The following is a 27948-nucleotide window of genomic DNA, read 5'->3' as shown; positions in this document are numbered from 1 at the left end:
CAACTGCTCTGCAATGTGTGTGTATGGTGGATCTTAGTGCAGTTTGATGGAAGTTGTGACCTAAAAAAAATTTCTTTTCCAGAGCAAATGGTTAGAATAAACACATGACAGGTTTGGTTTTATTGGTAGAAAAGTGCAGTATCTCTATTAACATTGTCATTCTGTGTTACCATATAAATAAATAAAATCTTTTATGAACTATTTGAAATTTTCTGTATTCATAATTTCATTTCCTTCATACTTATTCCATGTAAAATAAATGATAGAACACTACCATTGTGTTTGTGAATATTGCAATTATGCTTTCCTTACAAGTCTGTATAGCCAATGCAGGCAGTCTGGACTTGTGGGAAGAGACTGTCACATTATCAAGATGAACGGCTTATAGGTTTCAAGGTTAAGGCTGAGATATACAGGAGTTCAAGGCTGAGAGTAATCCCACATAGAAATAAGCACAAGTGTTCTGTTACCAGCATTTCAATGATTTAATTGTGTGGCTGCGTGAAGCATTGTAGACCTCTATGGTATTCTCAATAATTTGCTCTATTTTAGTCTAAAGCTCTTGGTTTCACAGTAATAATTCATGCAAATTTTTCTCATAATAATGCACTATGGGTGTGGGTTGGTAGCACAAGAAAGATAACTGGTGATGTACAGTAATCCATCATATTCCTGTACATTTCTCAAGAAAACATCACCACGAAGGCAGACACGGACAGTGGACCCTGGACCTCAAACTCGCATCTCCTACAATTCAAGCTTTGATCCCCAAAATTGAAATTATTTACAGTATTTCCTATGAGGAAAATAGTTTTGGATCTTGGCCAATGGGAGAGGACTCAAACTCAAATTGCAGTTGCCAGATTCACCAGATATCATAATATTTCACAGAAAAGTTGGTCTACTGTCCATTGTATATTTTCTAACATTCTACTATCACATATCAAGATATCAAAGAAGTTAAAGTATTCATAAATATGTATCTACTACAAAGATGCTTTAATAGTATAATGTATTGTTTTTTTCTTTATACCAACTCTATTCCTGGGATAAAAATTACTTAGTTCCTCTATTGATAACTCAAAGTCAGTATGATATTTTTTTCCTTCACGGCTCAGAGGAATAGACTGTGAGATGAGCACATGAAGGCCTATTAATGAGTTTATTTTCATAACCTAAAAATCAAAGTTTGATAGTGACTGTCTATTGCCAACCAAATCATTCTTCAGCATTGACATTTTCATCATCACAGAGACCTAACAATGTTAGCTAATGGACAGCAGCCATCCTGACAACTTATCTGTAGTCTAAATGCATATCATGTTCGGGCGTTAGCAAGACAGAGCTTAGGGACACAGTGATGAAAGCACTGCAGCACCCCTGGGTTATTTCGGTTTCAGCCGCAAATTTTCCTCATAAAGAAAATCGAACAAAAATTGCTCTATATTTTCCTTGTGAAGCATTAACTTCTACAGAGCCGAGGTGATATGCATGTTAAGGTTTTGTGCTGTGTTAAAGTCTCTAAAAATGTAAGAGCTTGGTACACCAGGCAATTATATTTTTTCTTTACTATGATGTTAGTTGTATAAACTCAAGTAGCTAATTACAGTATAAGGAAGTACCTTGGTAAAATAGGAGAAAATACTGGAGGGAGTAAAAGCATGATAAATCAATAGATACATCGTAATATAGTGTTTTGTGACGACTACTCTGTACCGCGAGATGATGCTGACCATTTCCTGAATTAAATGAGATGGCAAAAACTGAAAACTTGACAGTTTGGGTCCTCTCCTATTTGGCACAGGAACAGCCTTCTGGAACGCATTGTGTTCCAGGACCAAGGGTACACTGTAATTGTATATTTCTAAGAGAAAGATCACAATGAATATGAGATTTCCATTCACATTCATCACTGAATCACATTGGTGCATCCTTCAGTCACCATACATGTCAAGATTAAGAGTGTCTAACAATTCAGAGGCATCAAAGGAATAGTCAGACTTCTTCCACCCTTCCAGCAGATCACGCATGGCAAACCTAATCTTTTTCCTGGGCACTCCTCTCTCCCCTATCAGCAGGCCATTCACAGGGAACTTTGGCACCTCCCACTCTTTGATTCCCTTCAGGAGGTCCATATGACCACAGTACTTGAGCAGCTCTGTGGTGTAAAGGAGAGCAATGTCCTTGTTCTTCTTCTCCCCAATGAACAGGTCCACCAGATGGTCCTTTGCCTCCTTCAGCGTGGTGAACTGAGCCACAGCATCTCTGTGCTGCACAATGTGTAACAGAAGCTCCTGCTCCCGCTTGGAACACTTAATGCGGACGATGAGCTTCACGCACTCCTCCACGCTGGATAATCCTGAGGCCAGGAGAGTCATGTGGTGCAGGTCTCCAGGTGTCAGCCCAGCCTTCTGGCACCGCTCATAGACAGCCTTCACATTGGCACAGTTAAAGGTCTCTGGCATTCCCACGTGAATCCCAACTCCACACTCCGCCATCTTCACGAGCAGTTCTCCCCCAAAGTTACCAGTGATGATCTTCTGCAGCTCCACCCAGATCCTCTCCTGATATCCTGTCCAAGCCATCAACATTAGCTCTTATGCTATCCAGGATGTGTGGGCAGTGGTTATCAGGCTCCTTAGCTATCCTACCGTAGAACCTGAAGTAGCGGAGTATCCTGAGGTAGTCCTCCTTAATGCGTGTGTCTGCGTCGCCCACAAAGGTGACGTGCCTCTGCTCCAAGTGCTGGCTGCCCTGGAAGTAGTCGTATATGGTGCCATCTAGCCCCAGGAACATGGCATTGATGGTCAGGTCTCGGCGGTTGGCATCCAGCTCCCAGTTCTTGGTGAAGCTGACCTCAGCATGCCGGCCATCAGTCACCAGGTCGATCCTCAGGGTGGTGCACTCAAAATTCTCCTCGTCCAGCCTCACTGTGACTGTCCCATGCTTCTCCCCGCCCATGTTGAGCATCCTCAGGCCCTCCTCTGTGAACATGGCCTTCATCTCCTCAGGTGTGGCTGTGGTGGCAAAGTCCAGGTCTTGAGGCACCTTCCCCAGCAGCATGTCCCTCACGGCTCCCCCAGCCACCCTCAGCTCATACCCATGGCTGGTGAAGATGTCTGCCAGCTTCCTCACTCCAGGACGCAGCACGCCAGACATCTGATCCTCCCCGAGCTTCATTATGTGCAGTTCCTGAGGACAGAGCACAATGATGTTAAAGGTCCGTGTCCAGCACAGGGTAAATTTGCAGTTTCAACCAATATACCCTATCTTATATTTCTTTTTCCCTATGTCTAAAAAGCTTGGGGACCTCCTAAGAAACCTAACCTAACCTTAATATTAATTTCCGAGGGGGTAAAATGCGGTTAGAAATGCTTGTAGAAGTGTGATCTAGACCATGAGAATGTGTATAGTGACGTGTAGTGTATTGGTTGACACTGCAATAATACCCGTCAGAGTAATGATTTAAAGGTGAGCTGCTGTCAAACAAAAGACCAGATTGTTTGTTTGATCAGAGACTATACTACACAAACTTCAATGGTTAAAACTCCTATCAAGTTAATATGATGACTGGTTTGCTTTCTTCTTTTTAATCCATTGGTGTTTTTACTCTAAGCCTGTGTAACTTTCAAGCACAAAAAAAAAATACTAATGCTTAAAATGGCTATCACATTCATTAGGCTTCATTAGATTAGATGTCACTATACAATCAGGTGTCAGCTGTCGAGTTCTTGTCCTGAAATCAATAGTCCTCATCTTCCTATATCTGTCTAACAATCTTCTTTCCTCCTTGTCTTTAAACTGTCACATTTGGTTCCCCTCCCTCTCCTTTCCACCACCCCCACTCCTCAGCGTCACGTGGCGGAGCAGTGCACAGCCTCACATCTCAAAGACAACAAGATTTCAACACTACAACAATAGAAATAAATCGCAGGCTTAAATGTTGCTCACTCTAATAAGGTTCCTCTGCAGCAGCGGTTTAGAAACAACAGGGATAAGGACACGACACAACCGCCCCGCTAAGGTGGCTGCCATCATCGTCATCATCAGCGCTGTTCCAGCTGATAATTGTAAACATTAGGCAAGTAGACATTATATTGCATTCTTTGTTTATTTCTTGACTATTAGTAAAGATAATGTATTAAAAAATTATTTGTGTCTTTTGGGTGTGTTTTAACCTATTTTTTTTTCTTTGTAATCTACATGAAAAGTGAATAGCTTATGCTTTATTCAAATGAGCCAATGGTATTTAACATCATATGAACAATAATATTTCACGTATATAACTTTTGGAATAATCTAAAAATATAGCTATGATTAATCTTTACCTTTTCATTCGTGTGAAACATGAACAGTTCAAATATTATTTAAATGATCCACAAACATTTTATACCTTAAAAAAGAAAACTTACCGAATGAATATATTTTACATAAACAAATTAGTCTGAAGTTTATCACTATTTACTATAATATATTTTCACCATTGCACAGGTTGGCGCAATAATGAATGCTTTTCCCCGGCGGCCAATCAGCAGGCGGGCCAGTCGTCTTGCTCCACCAATCACATTCCTCCGCGGCATTTAAAGGCTCCCTCTACCAGTGCTCGGCGGTTCAACCCTCGCGTGAATTAGCTCGTATTTTCGTCCAGGCGCTTATTCTTCTTGCAGTGACCATCCCCAAGTGTGCAGGATGCCTCTGAGGGCGCGGCAGCAGCTCAATGTAAGTGTGGCATGGGTATTACAGGTGTGGGGAAGGGAAATATGACGGTTCATGTGTGTTTGTTTGGCCATGGTGGGTTGTGGTTCCTGCCCGGTTGTTTAAATGTCTCGGCAACGGAAATTAATTGATATTGTTGAGGATTATAAGTTTGGCTGTCTGTTCAGTGGCTTTATGGTTGGTGTAGGCTGGGTTAGGGCTTGGATGGGTTTGGTGTATTGGGAGAACTGAGATTTGAGAGAATATTGTCATGGAGGTGGTGTTCCTAACTATTGCTTCTAAAACCTACTGTATAACTTGTTCCTTATTAATTGGTGGTCTTCCTTGCCTTCCTTTCTGCTACTGTGCCCCATTTGCTCTTCGGGACATTGAATTCTGCAGAGGGTATTTTTTTAATGTCATTCACGTGGTAGTGTGGTTAACAGCTCAGTTCTCACGGTAATCTTTTGAGTTATCAAGACATTTGCTCCTTGATTCTGGCTAACCCTTCTTATTTCTCGAGAACCAGCACTCAAGTGGGGCCTTTTTTGTTTTTTTAACATTGTGTTGCATAGTATGGACTCTTATCATTTTGCATGGTTGTTTCGATGATTAGAAAAGAGGTGCCATTCTTTATTTTTTTCCCTTCTCTCCTTTAAAAAAATAATAAATCTGCAAGAACAGTAAATTTGTGGAGCTCTTTACCTGGCTCTGGGAATGGTCTTACCCTTGCTACTTTCAAATCAGCCCTCCATCACCATCCAGGGAATCTGTTGTACGAGTTTTGTCAATAATGATCTAATATATACTTTACAATTAGGTAAATTTGCAGTTTCAACCAATATACTCATCTTACATTTTTTTCCCTGTATCTAACAAGCTTGGGGACCTCCTGGGAAACCTAACCTAACCGTAGTATTAATTTTCCGATTGGGTAAAAAGGGGTTAGAAATGGTAGAAGTGTAATCTAGACTGAGAATGTGTATTAGGGTGTATCAAAAAAAAAAAAATTCAGATATTTTTTTGGCAACACCCGCCAAAACTTGCTAAATGGTGAGAAAATACACGTGTTAAAATTTGAAAGCTCTACGATAATGGGAATGCATCGCGCATTTAGGTCAAAGTTTGTGAAATTAGGGAAAAAACACATATTTTTGGAAAACTGCTATAAAGTTCATTATGTCATTTTGAACTTTGCAATACCTGCTAAAATACAATTTTGAGTCCTCTTATATCAGTAAAAAAGTTTCAGTCAAATCAGACAAGTGCAATGCATCGCGCATTGCACATCAATATTGTTAATTTCAGCAGAATTTGTGTAATTTCCCTTCTCACACATAAATGAATTTCATTAATTTTCATGCAAAACATGTTATTTGATGAGATTAATTCTTATTTCTGAATGAGAACTGGCTCTTTGCATACTTTACTGCATTTTTTTTTTTATTTTATTTTTATTTTTATTTTTTTTATTTATTTATTTTTGTAGTAATTTGCAGTGAAGCATCCCAGGACCCACCATGAGGAGGTGGCAGTGTCGAGTCCCACCCTATGCTCCATCCCAACCACGCAACCATTACTGATGGAATTTACAAAACTGACTTAAACTGAGACTTCGTGTTGAATTGTGGCATTGCTGCCCTTGATTTTAGTTTGTTCTGAATGAACCCTTCTCTGTTGCTCTGCCCGCAAACAGATGAAGAAGCCTCTGTCACGAGCTTGATGTGACGCTCAACACTTTGAGTGTGACAGGGCAATTTTGGACATTCAAAGCTGAAGTTCTTGGTAGTGATCATTTCTTTGATTTCATTTGATGATATAGATACAGTCAGTGGTGGCTCTGAACGACATGTATCATTCCAGTTGATAAGATCAATATAGCTGCTTGCATTGATGTTCAGCTTAGGAACTCTGAATGTTCGGATGCGTCCAGTTGGTGCTTTTTCTTCCCTGCTTCTAAGGATCCTTCTCCATGCAAGTTCTTTGTATGCATCATTTGTCCCAGATATCATTGCAACGAGGACAGCTTCATGGTGAGCACCATAAGCATTCCGCTCAATAACGGGAATAACTACATCTCTGACTTGCAATGGTAGTTTTTGACATCTACTTATTGTCTCAAAAGTGTGCAAAGGTGCGTATGTAATGTCACTGTGGCATTTAATTTTGAACCACATTGGTGTATAGACCAGCATAATGAATTGTACTACTAGTGTCAAATTGTTTGATGGATTTTCTGTTGAAACATATAATCGCAGTGCTCTAGATGCAGTTGTCAGCCAGCGAGTGAGCCATTTTCCCAGGTTTTTGTGATGCCAGTGATTGTTCACATGAACCTGAAGACACAGCCTGATACATTAGCAGCAGGTACTTCTGATCTGACGACAAGTCTGAGATGTATTCTTGGTTGATATCAATAGCATCGGCCGAAATTGGCTCAAAGTCAATAACAGGGAGGTTTTCAAAATCTGTTTCATAAAGTGCTGTTCCGATTGGTCCTGTAAATTGACGAGGACCGCTAGTCTTTCCATCCAAATGAATTAATAGATGTCTTAATGGTAATTCATTACTGTGAAGTTGACAAACAATCCATTGCAATGGCTTTCCCAGCTTTTCTTCAAATTTTCTTATGACTCCTGCTCTCCAACCTACGTTTGTATTTGTGCCATCACATCCTATTGAATCAATTTTGTTGACATCGATTTTCTTCTGAATGCAAAAATCATAAAGACCATTTACAATATTGTTTGCTGAACCACTGGATACTGAAAAATGGCCTATGTATTTGCTACCTGGTTCTGATAGCACTGTGATGTGTTCCTCTGTCACTTCTGTTCTTGCTCTTTTGCTTTCTGATTTTATCATCATAACAGTTTTATCTTTTCTGCCATCAAAGTATATGCTTGTGACGTTACCACACTCACTAGAAGATAAACTTTGCTCTCGTGCCCGTTGTCTTTCTCTTGATACTTTGTTTTTGTCAATAATATCATCAGTTTCTTCATCAATATCATGCAAAGCTGCTGTAACTATCATTGCTGCTGCTCTTGAAGATACTCCAGTCCTATCACATGCGATTGCAAAATTTGGCAAAGATTTTCTCTGAGAATGTTTCTTGCTCTTTTTGCCCCTATGCCAAGGGGGAAGATCTTTCTCAAAATCATCAGAGGAATCTTCACTGGGAGATGTGCTTGAAGATGATACCAGTACAGTATTGTCACCTGATTGTGATGTTGGTTTTGGGTGACTTATGTCTCTCAACCTCCTCTGCTGTGACGCTTCCATTGATGCAGTTGTTTGTTGATCAATTGATCCAATGTACATTTTCCTGACAGATCTTTGATCAGATAAGAAGTCCCGTTCCTTGATGGGTACTTTTTTTTCTTTGGGACATCTACAAGTTGAGAAATCTGTGCATTTGCAATATGAGATATCAAATAATGAAGAAATATTATTTTTAAATGATGCAAATTTGTTTTTGAATTCTTTAGAATCTTTTCGGTTAATGATCTTCTTCAAATTTTGATAAGATTTGAGTTGTTTCTTCAGAAGAGCCATCACACGAGGTTTAGAAACAGTTGGTATGGAACTGGTCTGCCATACTTGGAGGACTGCATCAACAACAAGGGGATGTAAGCCAGTAGGCTTCTGAATTTTTGACTCTCCTTTTAAATATAGATAATACTTCAAAACATTTTCTTTTGTAGGAAGTTCATTGTACTTTATGTCCTCAGGCTTTCCCAGGAGAGGACACACTAATTTTGACCTTAGTGTTAATTGTTTATCGGTAGACATTACCAATAAGAAATGACAAGCTGGACGCAACACAAATAATACACCCACTCACTAAGGCGGCCACCAACAAACTGGTTCTTTCCTGGGAGTGGGAGTGTGTAACACACACACCTAAACATACATACAAACGCACACACTGTGTAGGCTATACATTTGTATGCCAGAGCACAACCCTCTGAAAAGCATATATCACTCAGGGAGCAGGAGTCATGGTGAAAGCTCATCAGGGGAGTATTATGAGGACAATACCTCTTATTCATGTGCAATGCGTGATACATTGCATTTGTCTCATTTGACTGAAACTTTTTTACTGGTATAAGAGGACTCAAAATTTTATTTTAGCAGGTGTTGCGAAGTTCAAAATGATATATTGAACTTTATAGCAGTTTTCCAAAAATATGTGTTTTTCCTAATTTCACAAACTTTGACCTAAATGCGCGATGCATTCCCATTATCGTAGAGCTTTCAAATTTTAACACGTGTATTTTCTCACCATTTAGCAAGTTTTGGCGGGTGTTGCCAAAAAAATATCGGAATTTTTTTTTTATACACCCTAATGTGTATAGTGACGTGTGTATTGGTTGAAACTGCAATATCGCCCACAATTTCTGCATAAGGCACACTATCCAGTTTTCTACACTACTATTAACCTACAACACAAACTGGCGTGCCTGCAGACATGGCCACTCTTCCTTTTAAATCTTTTGCTAATGTCTTACCTCACAGGAGCGCCGATCAGGGCACTATCATAGACACCCATAGGAGGAAATAGTAATAAGGCAGATAGAAAATGGATAACGAATAAGAGAATAGGATAGCGAATAAGGGAACAGTGGGAAGTAACGAATACGGGAAGTGAAAATATAATAACGAATTAGAGAATAGGAACGTGTGTGTGTGTGTGTGTGTGTGTGTGGTGACCAATAGCGTGGCTTCATACATGTGACGTCAAATCAGCTGCGTGACAGAGCTGCGAATGAGGAGCCGGGAAACGAGAGTTGAGGGGACGTGTATATTAGGACAGTGGCCCGATTAGCACCACCACGGGATTTGGTGACGGTGCGCTACTGTCCTGCGATGATAAGATGCAGAGTTGAAATTTCTCTTGTTTTTATTTATTTATTTTTTTTATGTAAGAGGGCAAAAATTAATATTAGAAAAACAAAAAACAAAAATCCATGAATTGCAGTCTTCGTAAAAAGATTGATATATTATTAAGTTTTATAGTGAAGTGGATGATGTAAAGTATTGGTGACTCTAAGGAACACTGTTTTGTAGCGGCGCGTATAGATCGGGATTAAATGATGTGAAATGAGACTATAGTTGGGAGTACAGTTTCAAGGGGTTAGCCATTGATCTATTTAGTATTGAACTGCCTTTAACCCCCCTTCAGTACTGGGACGCATTTTTACTGAGTTTTTGTCATGGTTAGACGATTTTATTTACATTAGGAAGGGTTTATGAAAGTCAGAAGATTTATGCAGTCTCTTTACTATTTCAATCCCCATATAAGTTTCTGAAGTTTAAAATCGCCAAATAGTAAGCAGAATAAATATGAAAAACACGTCATGGTACTGAAAGGGTTAAGCATAGAGCTGTGGCCAAAGGAACAAATGTATGTAATGAGATAATATATTAATCTTTTTGTCACCCCTCCCCTTAGCTGGGAATCTATATATCACTTTAAACACTTTTGATATGGGCATACCTTGCTACTACTAACAATTCAGGTCTTTCTTGCCCCACATATATGGTCTATTTTGATAAATTTGTTCATTCAGTCTCCCTCTCTTTTCACAACTCTTGTAGGAACTAAATTTAGTGCACTTCACAACTTTTTTTCTTTCCTTTCTATTTTCATTATACAAACCAAAAACAGTGGGGATCCCTCCATCCTCCTCATCTAGTCTCTTGTTCCATTTGTCCTACAATTATTTGAGTAATTTTTGCTGCCAGCTGTCTTCTCCTCTTCATATGTCACATTCCACTACTATATGCTGCACTGTTTCCTTCACACAGGCTGCAGCTCTGTTTCTCTTCATTTCTCTTCTTACCATTTAATTCTAAGGTACCTGTCCTTGCCTTGAACATTAACTTACTTCCTCAGTCTCCTAAATGCCACTCTATCCTTCCTGGCTTCTGTTTTTTACTATACCATTTTAGTGTAGATTTATTCTCCATTCACAATCTCCACTTCCTTCAACCATTATCTTCTATCCTTCTCCTTATGTCTCTACTCTCCAGTCTATCCTAATCTTTTCAAAGTTCTCTTTTCTTCCATCTGTTTATCTCTCCCCTCCACAATTATCCTGGTCTGTTCTCTGAAAGAACTTTGTCCTTATTTCTATTTTCTTGATCAGACATTTTTTCCTTGGCAGTTGTTTCTTGAAATGTGCTCCATCCCATGTCACCTCTTCCTGCCTCTAAACCTGTGCATCTGTTGGCTCCTAGTGTCCACTGACTTATCATGTCCTGCACTTTATCTAATTCTTGGATGTCCTCTGTAAATCTTGTTAGTTCTGCTCCATATGAGCAGTGTGGGACGGCCATCCCACGTCATATTTATTGACTACTTTGTTTCCACCATTTAGGATCATCCCTGCAGCTCTCCTTGCATTGCCTTCATTTATTTTTTTTTTTGTCTCCCCACTTATGCCTTCACTACTGACCTCCATTCCCAAGTAAGTATACTTTTTTTTACTAGCTACTTCCAGTACACAGTTTCCCATCACCCACTGACTGGCCTGGCCATCACTGATCTGAGTTACTTTGCACTGGATCTCGGCTGCCACTATTTTCCAAACTGATCTGTAACCTGTAATAGTCCTTCCTGTCTGCCATGAACACCACATCATCACCATATGCCAGACACTAGTCTGCTGCTTCCAGTTTTCACTTCTCTGGTGCTCACTCTAATCCTTGTGATCAGTTCCTCCAGATGTATGTTAAACAGTGTTGGGGACAACACACAGTTGTTGTCAAACTGTCTCACTCCCATATTGTTCTAACCATCCCATGCTCACTGATCCAAGGCTGAATTTTACCTCATTATCTTCATACAAGTTTTCTATCACTCAAAACCTTCCTGTCCATTCCTATGTGGTTTAGCAGGCTGAGTAGCCTTTTTCTATTGACAGTATCACAGGCTTTCTCTATGTCTAGGAATATCAGATACAGTTCTTCCCTAGTTACTTAATTTTTTTTTTCAATCATATCTCTTACTACAAATGTTTTTTTAGTCTTCTTTCTTTTCTGAGACCAGCTTGTTCTTCACTCCTTATTTTGCTTTCCTCTACCCACTATGTCAGCTTGTCATTTATCATCAGCCAAACTCTAAAAATTTTAAAGATTTTGTTAATATGTACCATTATTTAGTTTGTAATAGGGTATGTTCAATGCTCTTTTTGTTGCCCTTGGCCAGACACAGACTTCTGCTAGTCTCCTTACATATCTTTCACTTTCCTCAAATTCCTGTCATCCTTTCTGATGTGTTGTCGTTTTTCACACTGATCTCGTAATCATCTCTTAACGTTAATGATCTTAGTACACAGCTCTATTTCCTCTTGATGTAAATGTTCCTTTACCTTTCATTGTTTACTTCACCTTTTATTGTTTTCCCTTGTGATGTAAATATTTCCTTCCCTTTGCACTGTGTTTCCAGATGGTGGAGCAGAATGGCGGGCCGAGGAAGGTGGAGGCCAAGGTGTTCCAGGGCCCCACACTCCATCGGGCAGCCCTGGGGGAGATGAGCAACAGGAATTTCTCCCGCCACAGTTTAAAGTCCATGAAATCCCTGGACATAGTGAAGCAGGAGGCTGTGTCTGTTGTGGGTCTGAAGAGGTAGGCAGAGCTGTGGATTGAAATGAGAGGCCCTTGATGGCTTTACATGCTGCTAGGATCTTGACTGTTGCTTGTTTTCATGAATTATGAATGATGGAGTTTAATTCTAAAAAGTGTCAGGTTATGCATTTAGGTAAAGACAACACAAACTTTAGCTATGAGATGGAGGGATGTTGGCTAGAGGCAATAGAGGAAGGAAAGGATTTAGGAGTAGTGATAGACAGGACTATGAAATTTTCAAAGCAATGTTTAGAAGCAAGAAATAGGGCAAATAGGATCCTGGGTTTTATAAATAGAAATGTTAGTTATAAAAGTAAGGAAGTGGTGCGTAGCTTATATAATTCCTATGTTAGGCCCCATTTAGAGTATTGCATACAGGCCTGGTCACCCCATTATAGGCAGGATATCAACATGTTAGAAGCAGTTCAGAGAAGAGCAACTAGGATGATACCAGCATTAAAGCGCCTGGAGTATAGAGATAGATTAAAGGAATTAAACATGTTTTCATTTGAGAGGAGATGTATAAGAGGGATATGATAGAGTTATTTAAAATGTTCTCAGATACAAACTACATAGATGTGAGATCTTTCTTTACCTTAGAGGAGGAAATAGGACTAGAAATCATGGCAGGAAGATTAGAAAGCAAGGCTGCAGGTTAGATATAAGAAAATATTTCTTTAGTCATAGGGTGGTAGACTTCTGGAATGCATTGCCAGAGAGGGTTGTAAATAGCACTAGTTTGACAATGTTTAAAAACAGATTAGATAAGCACTTAAATTTATTAGATTTATAATTATGTATAGCGCTGCATGATAGTTTTTATAAGAAATTTACTATAGTTAAACAAGACATGATCCCCATGTATGGGGATCACAGATTGTAGAGGATTTTGCTGCAGGACTTAGCCCTGTTAATGGGCCAAATATTTAGAATTAGTATATAATGTATTGTGTACTTGTAAGTGTATCTTTAAGTACTGATGACGAGGTCGCTGTGCGATTGAAACAGGATAACCTAGATGGGCCCTGGTGGCCCTTTGTTATCCTATTATTTATGTTATGTTAACAATACATACTACTATAAAAATTCTGGAACTCCCACCATGCTTCTATATTTGCTCCTTCTCATGTCTTGAACTATTTTAAGAATTGATTTAAGACTTAGCCTCTTATTATGGATGATTCTTTGACTTTCCTTTAGGGACTGGCTTTTAAACAACAGGCCTCTTCATCAGTTTGTTGCTCCGAACAGTGCCACTCTTAAGAATTATAAATAAATAAGCCATTTCTATTTTGACTTTTAGAACGTGTGGTGTGGCATTTGGTAGGTTTATTTTTCCTTTTAACCTTTTTAGACTCCAAAAACTTTAGACAAGTCCTTCATGTTTGTGTGTTCCTCAGGTACAGTGGGAAGGAGAATGTGCAGTCCAGTGTGGTGGTGGAGAAGGTGAAGAAGGAGGTGCCAAAGGAGCCAGTGGAGGATGTGGTGAACAGCAGCAAGATGGAGGTGGATGAGCTGGTGGTGGCATTCTCCAGCCAGCGCCTCAATGTGGAGGACATCGACGCTCAGGACGCCAGCAACCCCCAGCTGGTGTCCGAGTATGTGTGTGACATCTACAACTACCTCAGGAGTCTGGAGGTGAGCACGCACACACACACACACACACACACACACACACACACACACACACACACACACACACACACACACACACACACACACACACACACACACACACACACACACACACACACACGAAACCTGAAGATATTTATAAGATTAAGTAAAATGAGTAAATAAAACCAAGAAAACCATTGCTTCTCTCATTACTTTCACTTTTTCAGGTAGTTTTGGATCTGTCTTCACTGCCTTTAGTTTGTCTCCTCTCACTAGTGTTTTTGTTCCCTTGCCTCTGTATACCAGGCCAGCAATCTCACACACACACACACACACACACACACACACACACACACACACACACACACACACACACACACACACACACATACCCGGTAGCTCAGTGGTTAGAGCGCTGGCTTCACAAGCCAGAGGACTGGGGTTCGATTCCCCGGCCGGATGGAGATATTTGGGTGTGTCTCCTTTCACGTGTAGCCCCTGTTCACCTAGCAATGAGTAGCTACAGGATGTAAATCGAGGAGTTGTGACCTTGTTGTCCCGGTGTATGGTGTGTGCCTGGTCTCAGGCCTATCCGAAGATCGGAAATAATGAGCTCTGAGCTCGTTCCGTAGGGTAACGTCTGGCTGTCTCGTCAGAGACTGCAGCAGATCAAACAGTGAAACACACACACACACACACACACACACACACACACACTTAACTTTCTTGCATAAAATGTTGCGTTGTGTTGCAGAACAAATCTCCAGTGCAGTACCGCTACCTGGAGGGGCAGACCGTCACCCACAAGATGCGACTCATCCTAGTGGACTGGCTGGTGCAGGTTCATCACCGCTTCACACTCACTCAGGAGACACTCTTCCTCACTGTTGGCATCCTGGACAGATACCTCCAGGTGGGTGGTGGGCCTTGTCAGGGTTTGCTGCTCTTTGCTCTGACATTGTGCGCTTAGAGACGGAGAATAAAGGGGAGAGACTGGGCATGTGTTTGGTAATGTGAGTTTTCAAAGGCCAAAGAAAGTTTAGTCAATTTCTTTTATATAGTGTAGGTTGTATTTTTGTAGTGTAGGAGATATGACAAGGGGATGGAAGCATAATTCTCAGCATCAGTTGACATGGAGATTAAAGGAGGGACATTTGGGCATGTTAGGTATTGTGAATTTTTCGAAGTCAAAAGAAAGTGGAGTCAATTTTTTTTTTCTAGTATAAGTTGTTTTTTTGTAATGTAAGAGGATGGAAGCATAAATAACAGGACCACTTCTCTGGATAGAACAAGAAATAATGTGTTGAAACTCAAAGAAATTAGATTTTAAAATAATAGGAAAGAATTGGTTTTCAAATAATGATAGAAAGTATAACAGACTTAGGAATCAGGCTGTTAATGCTGGGTCATTAGAAAGCTTTAAAGATTTATTAGACATTTATGGAAGGGGAGGATTGGTGGTGTTTCATACAGAGACTGCCACGACTAGGCCTGGTGACTTCTTGCTACTTTCTCATGACCAGCGTGTTGCGTGAATCTGGTACTTTTCTTCATCATTTTCTTGTTTAGTGTGTGTTGGATGAGGGAGATGGAGAGGAGAGGAGTGAAACTGGGTTGTGTCAAGTAGTAGGTGTTTCTCCCATTGACAGCAGAATTCTTGTCATCACTAGAATTAATAAAACACAAAATTATAAGAAAACGAAGGAAGCTACAAGAGCCCATTAGGCCTACACATGGCAGTCCCTGTATGAACATGCCTACTTACTTTTCCACCTATTATCCCTGTCGACATGTATTTGTCTATTCTTTTAAATAAAGCTTCCTATTGATTTAAAACTAACAGCCTGATTACTGAGTCCATGCAGGTTTTTTTATTTTTTATTCATTTATTTATTTATTTATTTTTTTTTTTTTTATGTAGGGGAGAGAGCCAGCCAAGGGCAAAAAGAAAACATTAAAAAAAAAGGCCCACTTGAGTGCTGGCTCTCGAAAAAGTGGTAAGACGTCAGCCAAAATTAGCCAAAAAATGTGCCTCTTGATCTTTAAATGAAACTGTATGGGACTCCCTGGACCATCAGAGAGACAGATGATTGCCTTGACCTTCAAAGAGACAGTATGTGTGTCCCTTGTAGTTCAAAGAGATGTATATGACACCCTTGACCCTCGAATGAAGTGACCATTAAAATTCCAAACAACTTATTAAATGTTAAAATAGTCAAGATAAGAAGCTGGAATGTTTTGAGGCTGTCCCATTTATGTAGATGGATGACACAGTTTAGTCCGAGATATGTGTCAATAAGGATACATGAAGCAGTGTCCTTGTGTTACAGAAAGAGAGGAATGTTCCCCGCAACAAGATCCAGCTGGTGGGTGTGACGGCAATGTTCATAGCCAGCAAGTTTGAGGAGATGGTTTGTCCGGACGTGGGGGACTTCTCATACATCACCGATAAGGCTTACACCAAGAGGGAGATTCTCAGGATGGAAATAGACATTCTCAAGAAGCTGGAGTTCAACATTTCCATTCCTCTGCCACTCCACTTCCTCAGAAGGAACAGCAAGGCAGGCATGGTGAGTGAGCTCTTCACCTTGATCTCTTTTCTTGAATTTAAATTTGCTCAGATTTTTTTGTGTATCCAATTTTTTTCTTGCTGTGGAAATAAGTGGCAAGCAGTCCTTTGTCCAGGGCCCCATGACATTGACACTGGTGTTGGCCATGATTACCTCCCATAGTTTTCATAGGAGCCTTTCATGTGATCCCACTTTGGTTGGCCAAAGCGCACCACCGTCAGAGCCAGTGGCGTACTCTTGCAACATGTGTCTGATGCTGGCTGTCACTGTCACTCACTGCTGGGGATGCTTTTGAGTGGGAGCTTTCCTGCAGACCCACTGAGTGACAACACTGCTGTCCATAAGCCATTGCCTTTAAGTGTTCAGCCAGATTTTGAGGATTAGAGGATTGCTAGAGTGGGCTCATTTAGGCCAGAAACCTGTTTTGACTTGTTTTTGAGCAATTGGCCTTAAGATATTTAGTTTGGCCTGAATTACTAAAGCTAGGAAGTAATGCAGTTGAGTGTGTGTACAACCATATATTTTTTCCACCTTAGTGATCCATGTAATTTATACATTTTCTCTTTTGAGTGTCTCCTCTTCCTGACAAGCATGAGAAGGGATGCCACTAGCTGGTGGCATTTACTGGCTACTATATGTGTGTGTGTGTGTGTTTTGTGCCTTGTGTGGGTCACCCTTTGTGTGATTGCTGGCCTGGTAATGTATACAAGTATACATGATTATGTTTTCAGGTTGACTCGAAGCACCACACCCTCGCCAAGTACCTGATGGAGCTGTGTCTGCCGGAATACACCATGTGCCACTACAAGGCGTCTGTCATTGCTGCTGCTGCTCTCTGCCTCACTCTCAAGTAAGATGTCTAAGGAATCTGCAGTGTAGGACTAGTGTTGTAGAGACAGTCACGGTCAATTATTGAAGACTCCTAAATTGAACCTTGATAATCGAATCTTGTCCTGATAACCTGCACTTAAGAATTCCTTGGCTCAGAACTGTTTTGCTTCAGACCATGTGTTCTGTTTTTATCAAAGGGAGTTCTTTTATTTAATGTTTGCTAGAGGGACTTGATGAGAGGAAATAGTGTCTATACAACAGCTGGAAGTGTTTTCATGCCTTCCTGAGTGTGATGTGATGTGATGTTGAGTGTTGTGCAGGGACTAGTACATGTGGGCCTGATGGAATTTTGCAGCTTCCCTTATTTTCTTGTGCTCTTATGCCCACTATATCAGCAAGTCAGTTTTTCATCCACCTCTGTCTGTTAAGACTTAAGAAAATAATGGAAGATGCAAAAGTCTGTCAAACTTACACATGAAACATAACTACCTATTTGTACCAAGCATTCAGAAGTTTATCAATGAAATTATATAATCTTTTAAGGCACTCTAATGATGCAACTCTTAAAATGGGATTATTGAGTATTTCATTCATCTCCCTTTGTATTTGATAAACAATTCCTTTGTCTTTTGAAATCTAAATTTTGTGAAGCTTGATCCCAGTATTTCTTGGCCTATCCCAATTTTTGTCTTCTGGTGGAAAGGGATGGTTTGGTGGGCCTCTGTACTACACCCTGGAACTTTGCAGTGGCTGGATTCATGGTGTGTCATATGGTGGGCCACAAGACTATTCTCTTCCACTGGGAGATAACTGAGAGTGTGACTGTATGGTACATTGTCTGGGCCACTCTGTGAGTGTTGGGCTGGTACATAGATCATTCCTGATTACTATGTGAGGAATGTATATATGTTTAGATCAGGGCAGTGGATTCATTTATCAAAACACTCAACTACTTGATTTCTTATTTATCTGACTTTGACTCCTAATGCCTCTGTATATTGATTTCATAAATGTATTAGTAACTCAAGGTCACAGGTCCTAAGGGCATAGCTGTACATACTTGATGTCATAGAGATAAATATTTTTAATTGACAAGGATAACTAAATACATATTTTTTTCATATAACTTGGAAATTCAAATGGATAGGGAAATTACTCCAGTTTATTGCTTTTACTTACATCAATTAGATATTGATATTGGGAATTTAAAATATCTATAAGAATAGATGTAGCATGTAGCATGAGTTGACTGGAGCTTTACTGTTAATTATTAAACTTTATACAATATATCATAACATATTTTTATTTAATTTTGTAGAACTGCTCAACACACATTATTTTCTTCTGAGTAGCACTATTGAGACTGAGGTAGTGGTAGGCTGGCAGCAAATCCCTCATTTACAGTTTGTAGAAGAAAGTTTGAGTTTTTGATATACGCTTATTAGAAGCAGAAATTACAATTTGTACTGACAAGAAATGACTAAATTCTGTGACCTTTGCCAAGACTACTGTTTACTGTTGTTCATTGAGGAGGGATTGATCACTGATAAAGTCCTTTGTAGTACATCATGAACATTGATAATCTGTATTCATTTAAGTATATTTCCCCCTGAATGAATCCCAAATTTGTGTGAATTGAGTAATTATCCCGACATGTCCATTCAGGAGCATGTGGTGGAAATCAGCTGGTGGTGGTTTTTGTTTGTTTTATTTTGCATCATTCTACCGACAGCAGCACAGATTTGATTTCTCATCCTTTTGGGTGTGAGGTATGTTCTAAAGTGATTGGGATTCATGTAGTCTGAAATTTATGTTGAGATTGGAGTCGGGAGGGTTGAGACATTTTTACTGACTGCAGAATTCCTTCCAACTCTTGACTCCACAGCCCTGATATAGATACTCAGGTCCTGATTACTGATGTGGGGATGTTGTGTGGGTGATGTGTGACATGTGATGTGTTGGGTGTTGCAGGCTGCTGGATGGTGGGGATTGGAATGACACGCTGATCTACCACTCCACCTACACAGAGGAGCAGCTGATGCCTGTCATGTGCAAGATGGCAGCGGTGGTGGTCAAAAGTCGCCACAATTCTAAACATCAGGTATGTTGTGGGTCACTATTTTGTATTCATTTAAACTTCTTTTTATGATGCCAAGTTTAATTTTTGTAATAGTTAATAATGATGAGGAATGGTTTATGTTGCAGTATAGAATGAAAATATACCTACATTGATTGTGGGGGGACATTACACTAGACTTGGGAAATTAGTGAGAATGTGCTAATTATTGATGGCAAACCCACGTGGGATTGCTCAGCGTGTATACGTATAGATAGATTTTTTAAATATTTACTCTTCTCAATTTGTAAGTATGTGACTGAGAATAATGTGCAAGTTTCCATAAAGATGAAAAAACTACATTGTACAAATGAATTAATTGTGCAGGAAAATTTCATTAACTTGTGCTTCAATAATTGATAGTTCAGGGTAACTCATAGAGACTTGCATGTGAAGAGTCAACCTGTAAGAATTTTTCTAGATGTGTGCTAGTGTGAAGTAAATGTGTAGTGTTCATAAAAATCCCATTGGACACGTGGGTCATGTACCGAGGCTGTAGCTTCTCTTGAGACAAATGCTAGCAGCTTAACCTCCTGTTGGCCAGGCAGTCCTTGCCCATAGAGCAGGATGGGTGTGTCATGCTTCTTTATTTCATCAGGAGGGAATGCATAAGTGAAAATACTATGAATTACATGCAATTCATTTACCTTGCATGATCTGTTTACTTCCTGAAGTTTTTTTAGAAGTTTTAGATGTCAATCTTCTGTGTGAAGCTCTTAAATGGTTCTGTAGCCAAGAAGGGCAGAGTTAAAATTCTGTGCTCAATGTTCATGCAAAATTTGGTTTTATGGTATTTCGAATGTTAATGAAATAACCACAGCAGTGAATAGGTCAGTGTGTGCCTGTTTAAGAGCCTAACCATGCATGAATAATGACGGAGATTTATCTTGCCTTGTTCTACCTCACTGGCATGTTTTAGACCATTTCTGGTTTCCTGTTGTAAGCATTGTCACCTATACAAAAGAGCAGCATTGATATCCTCCTACTATTTTTGTTTTTGCCAACAGTTCCTTATAAAACAAAACTGTATTTTAGAACACTGCTATCACTGTTTATTTTCATCCAACTTCATATTGAAGTGTACAATGTCTGCACTTATGTTCTCAGCTTGTCATTTACTTTTGAGATGAATGGACAAGCACAGTGCATCTGTAAGGTCTTATATTCAATCCTAGGACTTCTCGGCTCATGCTAAGCCACTAATGGCAGGCAAAGTACTGTACTAGCAGATGTTATCTTGGGTGGTGGGATTCAGGTAAGCCAGCATACAGTGTATTCAATGCCTTGAGAGCCCAGGGACTGGCTAACTTGGGTTTTATAAGACCCCATCCAGTGTGTTTGCTCTATGACCTCAGGCGACTGATGCAGGAGCTAACTTGGGTTTTATAAGAACCCATCCAGTGTGTGTGCTCTATGACCTCAGGCGACTGATGCAGGAGCGCTTTGTCCCTTATCCTTTGATTGATGTTCTTTGCTATTGGATGCTGTGCCTCAAAGCTGGCCATCATGGCCACCTCCTCAGGGTGCAGCATCACCTCAGGCTCCCAGCACTGTGATCCTCGCCCTCCTCTTTGTGGAACACTAGGGTGCTGTGGCTACTCATGAATGCACCAATTAGCAATATGTAATGAAGGTGCACTAGCACAGGACTGCTCCAAGGCTCATGAGAATTGCAAGATCTTTGTAGCCCTTAAGGAAAATGGAGGAAAAAAATTGGACTTTGGTTACCTGCATCTAACACTGCTTTGTTTTTTAATGCTATGGCCTATAGTGCCTGTATGTTTTACGTCAAGAGTATGGGAAGCACTGTCCAGCTTCCACCCATTTGTGGCGCATGCAATTTTACTTACAGTGGTATCCATATTAGGATCCATATCACCTACCCAAGTGCATCTTTTGTGTAAGGCAATTACACCTTCACCTAGAACCTGGGTATCATGGTGACATGTAGATAACTTTAAACCACTGGGCAAATGACATAGTTTCAAGGCGGCACGTTGTGAAATTCGAACCTATGCATGGACATCTGTCCGATCCCATGATCATAGCCTTATCCACTACGTCACCACAATCAACATTAAAGTAAAGTATGCAGAGTAGCAGTGGACTCTGCAGATGTTGTAGCAGCAGAGGGAAAGTGTTTGCTGGTCTGAGGTGAACATTTAGTCTATCACCTGAAAGGACTCTTGCCCAGCAGGAGGCCACTGGGATGCCCTTTCATTACTTAGCATCAAACTTTTTACTAGGGACTGATGGAGCTAACAGTGTGTGTGTGTGTATATATATATATATATATATATATATATATATATATATATATATATATATATATATATATATATATATATATATATATATATATATATATTTTTTTTTTTTATTTATTTATTTATTTATTTTTTTTTTTTTTTAAGTTACTGATGAAATCTTCATTATTTCTGTGTTAGTAATGAGATGTGTGTGTGTGTGTTGCAGGCTGTCAGGGAGAAGTATGAGGCAATCAAATTCATGAAGATCAGCAAGCTGCCTGAACTCAAGTCTGACATGATAACCAGGTTGGCAGAGAGAAGTGCTCTGACTTAAGTACCTTCACACTGCCTTGGACAGTCTACCATGTACATACTAGTTTGTAAGATTACCTAAGTCTTTTTATTGTGTGATCTTTGGTGTAAGAAAATGCTTTATGCCATATATGATATGTAAGTGATAAACTATTTGTTATTCCATGGATGCAAGCAAGTATTTTTATAGATATCTGGCTTTTTAGTCACATCAGTTTTTTGAAGCTGTGGCAGGGAATTACTGGTAGGAGTGAGCTTTAAGATGGCATGCTAATACCATTGCACTTCCTTGTTATTTTAGTTTTTGACTTTTTATGAATTAGAGATGTACAGTATATACAGTACAGTAGTTTTAGTTTTATGGGTATGAGAGCTTGTGATAAAAGCTTGGGTGGGAGGGAAGCATGGCAGCCACAGAGCAGAGTGGCTGGGGATCAAACTAATGTATAGATAGACCTTTGTATTTTAGTCTATATGTATGTACTGGAGTCACTCTATGAGCTGCCTGGTGGACATGGGCAGCACTGGGGCTTAAGATGTGGCTCCTGGGGTTTTACATTAGGAAAGGTACTGCTTGGCATTACCTCTGATCTGTGACTATCTTCAGAATCTGCCATAGATATACTAGTGATTATGATGGAAAGTCTGGCCGAGTTCATCACTTCAGAGGTGCACTGATAAGATATTACTGCTTCAGTATCAATTAGTTTTTAGTTCTTTTATCGGTCTTATTATGCACTACTAGTTCCTAAGGAGAGTCACTGCTGTGGATTACTTTTTTGCTTCATTGTTTATGTGGTGGCAGTGCAGGGCAAGTCAGGATACTTGTCTGTATTGTGGCAAGATAATTTTTCATATGTTATTCATGTAAGGTAATGAGTCATGTGCTTGATGAATGAATATATGAGTAAATTAAGATAGATGTACAAAATGTGTTGTCCCTTGCCAACTGAAGGTTTACGACAAAGTGAGGATTGAAGGGAGTGGGGAGTGCATATTTACAGTGTGTGTGTGTGTGTGTGTGTGTGTGTGTGTAAGGTCAGTATTGCATGCCTCCAGAACTGTCAGTGATGTATCATTATTCAATGTATAGCTAAATAAAATAAAAAAAAAATTATTGTAATCCTCAAGATAACTTTGCATTGCTCACAGAGGTGTTAAGTTTTCAGAGTATCTTTAGAGCAGGATAATTATTGAATTCTGGCCTCAGTAAGTTAGGACTAAAAGAAAACTAAGAGGTTGATGGGTGAGTGTGTTTGGCCTGTTATTCACTTCTTGAGATGAAGAGTTGCAAGACAATATCTTCCTAAACCAATGATAAAGTAGCTTCTCAGTCTTCTACGTCTGCATGAGACTTCTAGATCTAAACTTTCACTGGTCAAACTAGCACAAGACTTACTATTTACTCTGATTCTGGTATGGTTCATCTCACTAATCCAGGAATTGGCCAGTGTTCTCGTTGGTATAATTGTCTAGCTTACTGATGCAAGAGAGCAACAGTATTCTCAGTGTCATGAAGTCTCTGGTATACTTTAGAACTGCCATTCCACCTTTCTATAACTGAACACTACAGAAAGGAGCATCAAGACTACTCCATAAAGTGGCAAACATCTACACTGAGCAAACTTTCAGGAAGTGAAATTTTGCATCTCTTATTCTTACGAGTGTAGTAACAAGATTAAGAAGAGCAACATCATCCTCACTCGTATATAAAAGTTGAGTAATAGTGATGAAAATGCTTAAAGTTAATGGGAAAAAGCGATGAGGCATGCGAGAGTGAAGACACGGTTAGGTAACGGAATAAGACGGCCATTGACTTGCGTGAAGGTCAGACGTTTGAACTTCCACTGACATCTTACTGGTAGGGTGAATGTGGAGTTACGCAAAGCTAGAGTCACGGTCAGTAGTCCATTAATCTGCGGCACTCACCTCTATGATTAGTGTCTACCGGCAATCTAAAGCTCTGGTGTGAACAGTAAAAGTGATGCAACTGTCACTCCTCGAGTTTCACTTTCATAACGGCTGGAATGTGGCGTACTGGAGTATTGGTTTTGACTAGCAGGTGCAAGTCATACAGAAAAAAAAAAAAAAAAAAGCCACAGCAGAGTCAGGTTTTCATTATTTATCTTACTAGTGAGGCAAAACTCTTGTTAAATTATCAATTACGTATATACCAGGCCGGCAATCCTACACAGAATAAGCGGCTCATACAGCGCACAGTTATTCACACTCTAGGATTGTTTCGTGGATCATCTTACTATGAGCTTGGGCATAACGCAGCTGACCACACACTTCCACATCAAGGAATGCAAATAGCCTTAAAATGACAAATAAAACCAAGTGATGGAATAATGGGACACGCTTGAGCCTGTATGGAATCCCACGTTATTTCTCAGATTGTCACCAGAGTGGCTCCTTTCCTCGCCCCGTATTGGAACGCTTTGCTCGCTCAACGTGGCTACTTTCGAGGGCCATAGAAATTATTTGTTAGGTTCTCAAGAGCGTTTCTCCATTATCAGTAATGCAGAAATGTGTTAATTTGTCACTGCATCCGTAAAGAAGGTGTTTAAAAATGTTGTATAATCAACTACGTAGACTAGAGCCTCTTGAAAGTAGTCTGGGTGGAGTACAGACCTGTTTCAGAATGTGGTATTTTGTGCTCTGCTCATTGGGAACTTCACTTTTTTATTTTATTTATTTATTTTTTTTTATTTATACCATGTGGGCTTTTCACGGGAATTTATGGGCTAAAGGGGATACTTTTTGGGGTACCTCCTATCTCAAAGCCCACCCGCAAGGATACCGTTGCCCCGAGTAAGGAAGCCCAACCTACACTCGGGCCGTGGACAGGATTCGAACCCGTGCGTTTGGAGACCCCTCGGACCCCAAAAGCGCGCATGGTTCCACTGTATCACGGCGGAATACTCTTGTTTTCGGCTGGGTTGAGTGACTGTGGTGGGTGGTCAATGCTTTTTCTATATAAAAGTGTTTGATCCTCACTGCAGGTTCACTGTGGTAAGGTTAAGTCACACGCACTATGGTCATAGTAAAGTTCTTAATGCACTGCCGTGATCAAGTTAACTTTTTTGTATTTATGAGTATGGCGTCTCGTTTTGTCCTTGAAATAGCTGAAAGACAATTGTGAAGATTTGATTTGATACAGCTTCAGAAATTTATGTCGAGATTAAAATAGTGAAGACTGTGGTCATTAATCTTCTGACCTCCATATACCCTTCCAAACGTCAATAAAATGTCTAATCGTATACAAGTCTCAAGGTAGAAATGCGTCCCAGTACTGAAGTAGTTAAGGAGCCACAACTCGGCCAGCTTCACAATTTACATTTCTCAGTGTAGCGCCTCGTCTTGTGATTCCTGAGAGGCAATAGTCTACGGGGAAAGAAAGAAAGAACATTCAAGTTATCAATTAATGATGAGAAATAAAAGTTATAAATACAGTTCTGACTTTCAACAGGTGGACGCGAAGGGAAACAAGTAAATGAATGAATGATGAAGAAAGAAACAGAATAAAAGATGCAGTCATACTTTCCAAGAGGCAATTATGAATTAAGAAAAAAAAAAAAATGGGGACAGTAAAATAGATACATTAAAAGATAGACCTCACAAAAAATGGTCACAAGGAAAATGAAAGTAAGACACGGAAAAAAGGAGCATCCTCTTGATATATAACAATAATGAACGCTTTCTCTTTGCCCTTGTGATCATTTTCTCACACAAGGAAAAAATAAACAAACAACTTTGAGATCATATAACGCGCCATATCGTGCGCCACGGCATTGGACTAACTGATGGGGAAAATGATAATAGTAATAATAATAATAATAATAATAATAATAATAATAACAATAATAATAATAATAAGCACAAGGTATGGCACTCAAACATTTAGATATTTTCTCCGCAATTTCAAACAGACTCCGTAAGTGAAATCAATAGAGATCTTTTTTCAGTTGTTTTCACCACACCAGTAATAATTCACAAATATCCCGCATCATCATCTGAAAAAAAGTCATGATAGCCCAATTAATTATTTCTGATCTTTGAGACCCGTCATTATGCGAGCCATGGGACTAAATTGGAGAACATTTCGATGCCTTCCTTACCTTACTCGCAGTGGACACATAAGTAAAGATTAACTCCTTCAGTACTGGAACACATTTTTTACCATGAGTTTTGGGTATGATTAGACGATTTTATGTACATTATTAACTGTCCATAGAGGTCAGAAGGTTAATGGCTACAATCTTCACTATTTTCATTCCCACATAAGTTCCTAAAGCTGTATAAAATCACCAAATAGTAAGCAGAATGAATCTGAAAAAGCGTCCTAATACTGAAGGGATTAATGAGTTATTCAGGAGTGTTTTCATGATGCTAGTGATAGCTCAATGAGTGTTTAGCGTCAGTAAGGGAAAAAATATCTTTGACATCTGATTCCAGAAGTTACAGTAGAGTTTTCTGGGGTTGCTTTTATTATTATTCCAGAGCGTATCAAAACAAATGAGAGCGTACGCTGCCTCGCAAACTGAGAGGGTGAAAGTAAAGCGTACCCCTCCACTGCCACTGCCAGGTCACCGTGTCGCCTTCATTTCCGTCGCTGTAATTTTCTCCTCCGCATCTACGAGGGGCATAAAAAGAACGATTTATGGGGAAAAATAATAAACAGGAGAAATAAAACGATGACTGAAAGAACAAATAGAGTGGCTGACTGTCGGCTTGAGTTTGCGGTGAGCCAATTGTCAGTGGTAGATGGCGGCGACGTGTGCGTGCGTGCGTGTGTGTGTGTGTGTGTGAGGTCGCTTCATCACAGTCTTTTCTGGGCCAAATGGAGCAAGGTCGCCCTCCGCTCACCACTACTGATGGTGCACGTGTATTATTATCATGGCAAAGAATGGGAGACGTTAATTACGAGCATCACGTTTTAATTAAGGCCTGGGGAGTAATTTAGTGTTTTCCATAAAGGCTTTTCACTGAAGATCTCGTTACCTGCGATATGATTCATTAAGACGATATCACAAGGAAGATATATTTTTGCAAACTTTCATTATGTCGAAATTAATATATTACTTGATTAAAGTCGTGCTAATTAAATGTAGCTAATATACATGTAGTTAATAAAGAAATGGGGAATTTTTTTTACTCGTTAATTGTGTTGAAGCAAAGAATATAAAATATGATCAAATTAAAGAGAAAACTCATCTCTCTTATCTATCTTTTCCACATTAACCTCAATAATACCTCAATAATACATAGAAAAATACTGAAAATAAAACAACATTAACCCCTTCAGTACTGGGACACATTTTTGCCATTTGATTTGTGTACGATTAGACCATTTTATTAACATTAGGAAGAATCTATGGAGGTCAGAAGATTAATGGCCACACTCTTCACTATTTTAATCCCACACACGAGTTTCTGAAGCTGTATAAAATCACCAAATAGTAACCAGAATGAATATGGAAACGCTTCATGGTACTGAAGGAGTTAAAGACATCGTTCATTGATTCAAACTAAAGAATACAGTTCGTTATGTCACGTGATGGTAATAAAAAAAAGATAATAAAGAATATCTCATTACATACAGTACGCACATCCTTTAAACCATGAAATCACAGAGTACTAACTTATCTAAACGCTTGTCACAATATCAAATCAGACAATGTATTACAAGTCACCCAATGTTACCCAATACACCAGCAATCTGATCCCAAGTAACACATCAGGAACTAAATCAACCTCCCCTGCTGTTTCTGTCCCTTATATCTTTCCCTGCGAAGGATGGGAGTCACGGAGAAACATGCGAGGGACAAAAACTATTGGAGGAGACCTGTACGTACATACATGGCACCAATCCTTTACTGTAGGGAAGCGGCGAAAGAAGATTAAATTAACTTATCTCAAA

At 39.6% G+C, this 27948-nt stretch overlaps 2 protein-coding genes and 1 long non-coding RNA gene across 3 annotated transcripts; 1 reads left to right on the top strand and 2 right to left on the bottom strand.

Annotated features, from left to right (window-relative positions):
- Positions 1–107: 107 nt before the first annotated feature.
- On the bottom strand, positions 108–6349 carry LOC123501862 (CCA tRNA nucleotidyltransferase 1, mitochondrial-like). The gene is given in 4 exon segments (XM_045250900.1): positions 108–2562; positions 2564–3192; positions 3952–4061; positions 6215–6349. Coding segments are annotated over 4 exon segments (1425 nt in total). The 5' UTR covers positions 6273–6349; the 3' UTR covers positions 108–1934.
- On the top strand, positions 4296–23155 carry LOC123501863 (G2/mitotic-specific cyclin-B-like). The gene is made up of 8 exons (XM_045250901.1): positions 4296–4719; positions 12152–12330; positions 13731–13968; positions 14702–14860; positions 16278–16517; positions 17249–17367; positions 19320–19449; positions 21940–23155. Exons 1-8 carry the CDS (start codon positions 4690–4692, stop codon positions 22045–22047), a joined length of 1203 nt encoding a protein of 400 aa, XP_045106836.1. The 5' UTR covers positions 4296–4689; the 3' UTR covers positions 22048–23155.
- Positions 15372–24058, bottom strand: LOC123501866. The gene is made up of 2 exons (XR_006673719.1): positions 23955–24058; positions 15372–15613 (listed from the first exon to the last, which is right to left on the bottom strand). It is a non-coding gene; the product is annotated as an uncharacterized LOC123501866 (long non-coding RNA).
- Positions 24059–27948: the final 3890 nt, after the last annotated feature.

Source organism: Portunus trituberculatus, chromosome 10 (assembly GCF_017591435.1).
Source record: "Portunus trituberculatus isolate SZX2019 chromosome 10, ASM1759143v1, whole genome shotgun sequence".
NCBI lineage: Eukaryota > Metazoa > Arthropoda > Malacostraca > Decapoda > Portunidae > Portunus > Portunus trituberculatus.
This window is presented reverse-complemented; position numbering and strand designations above follow the sequence as displayed.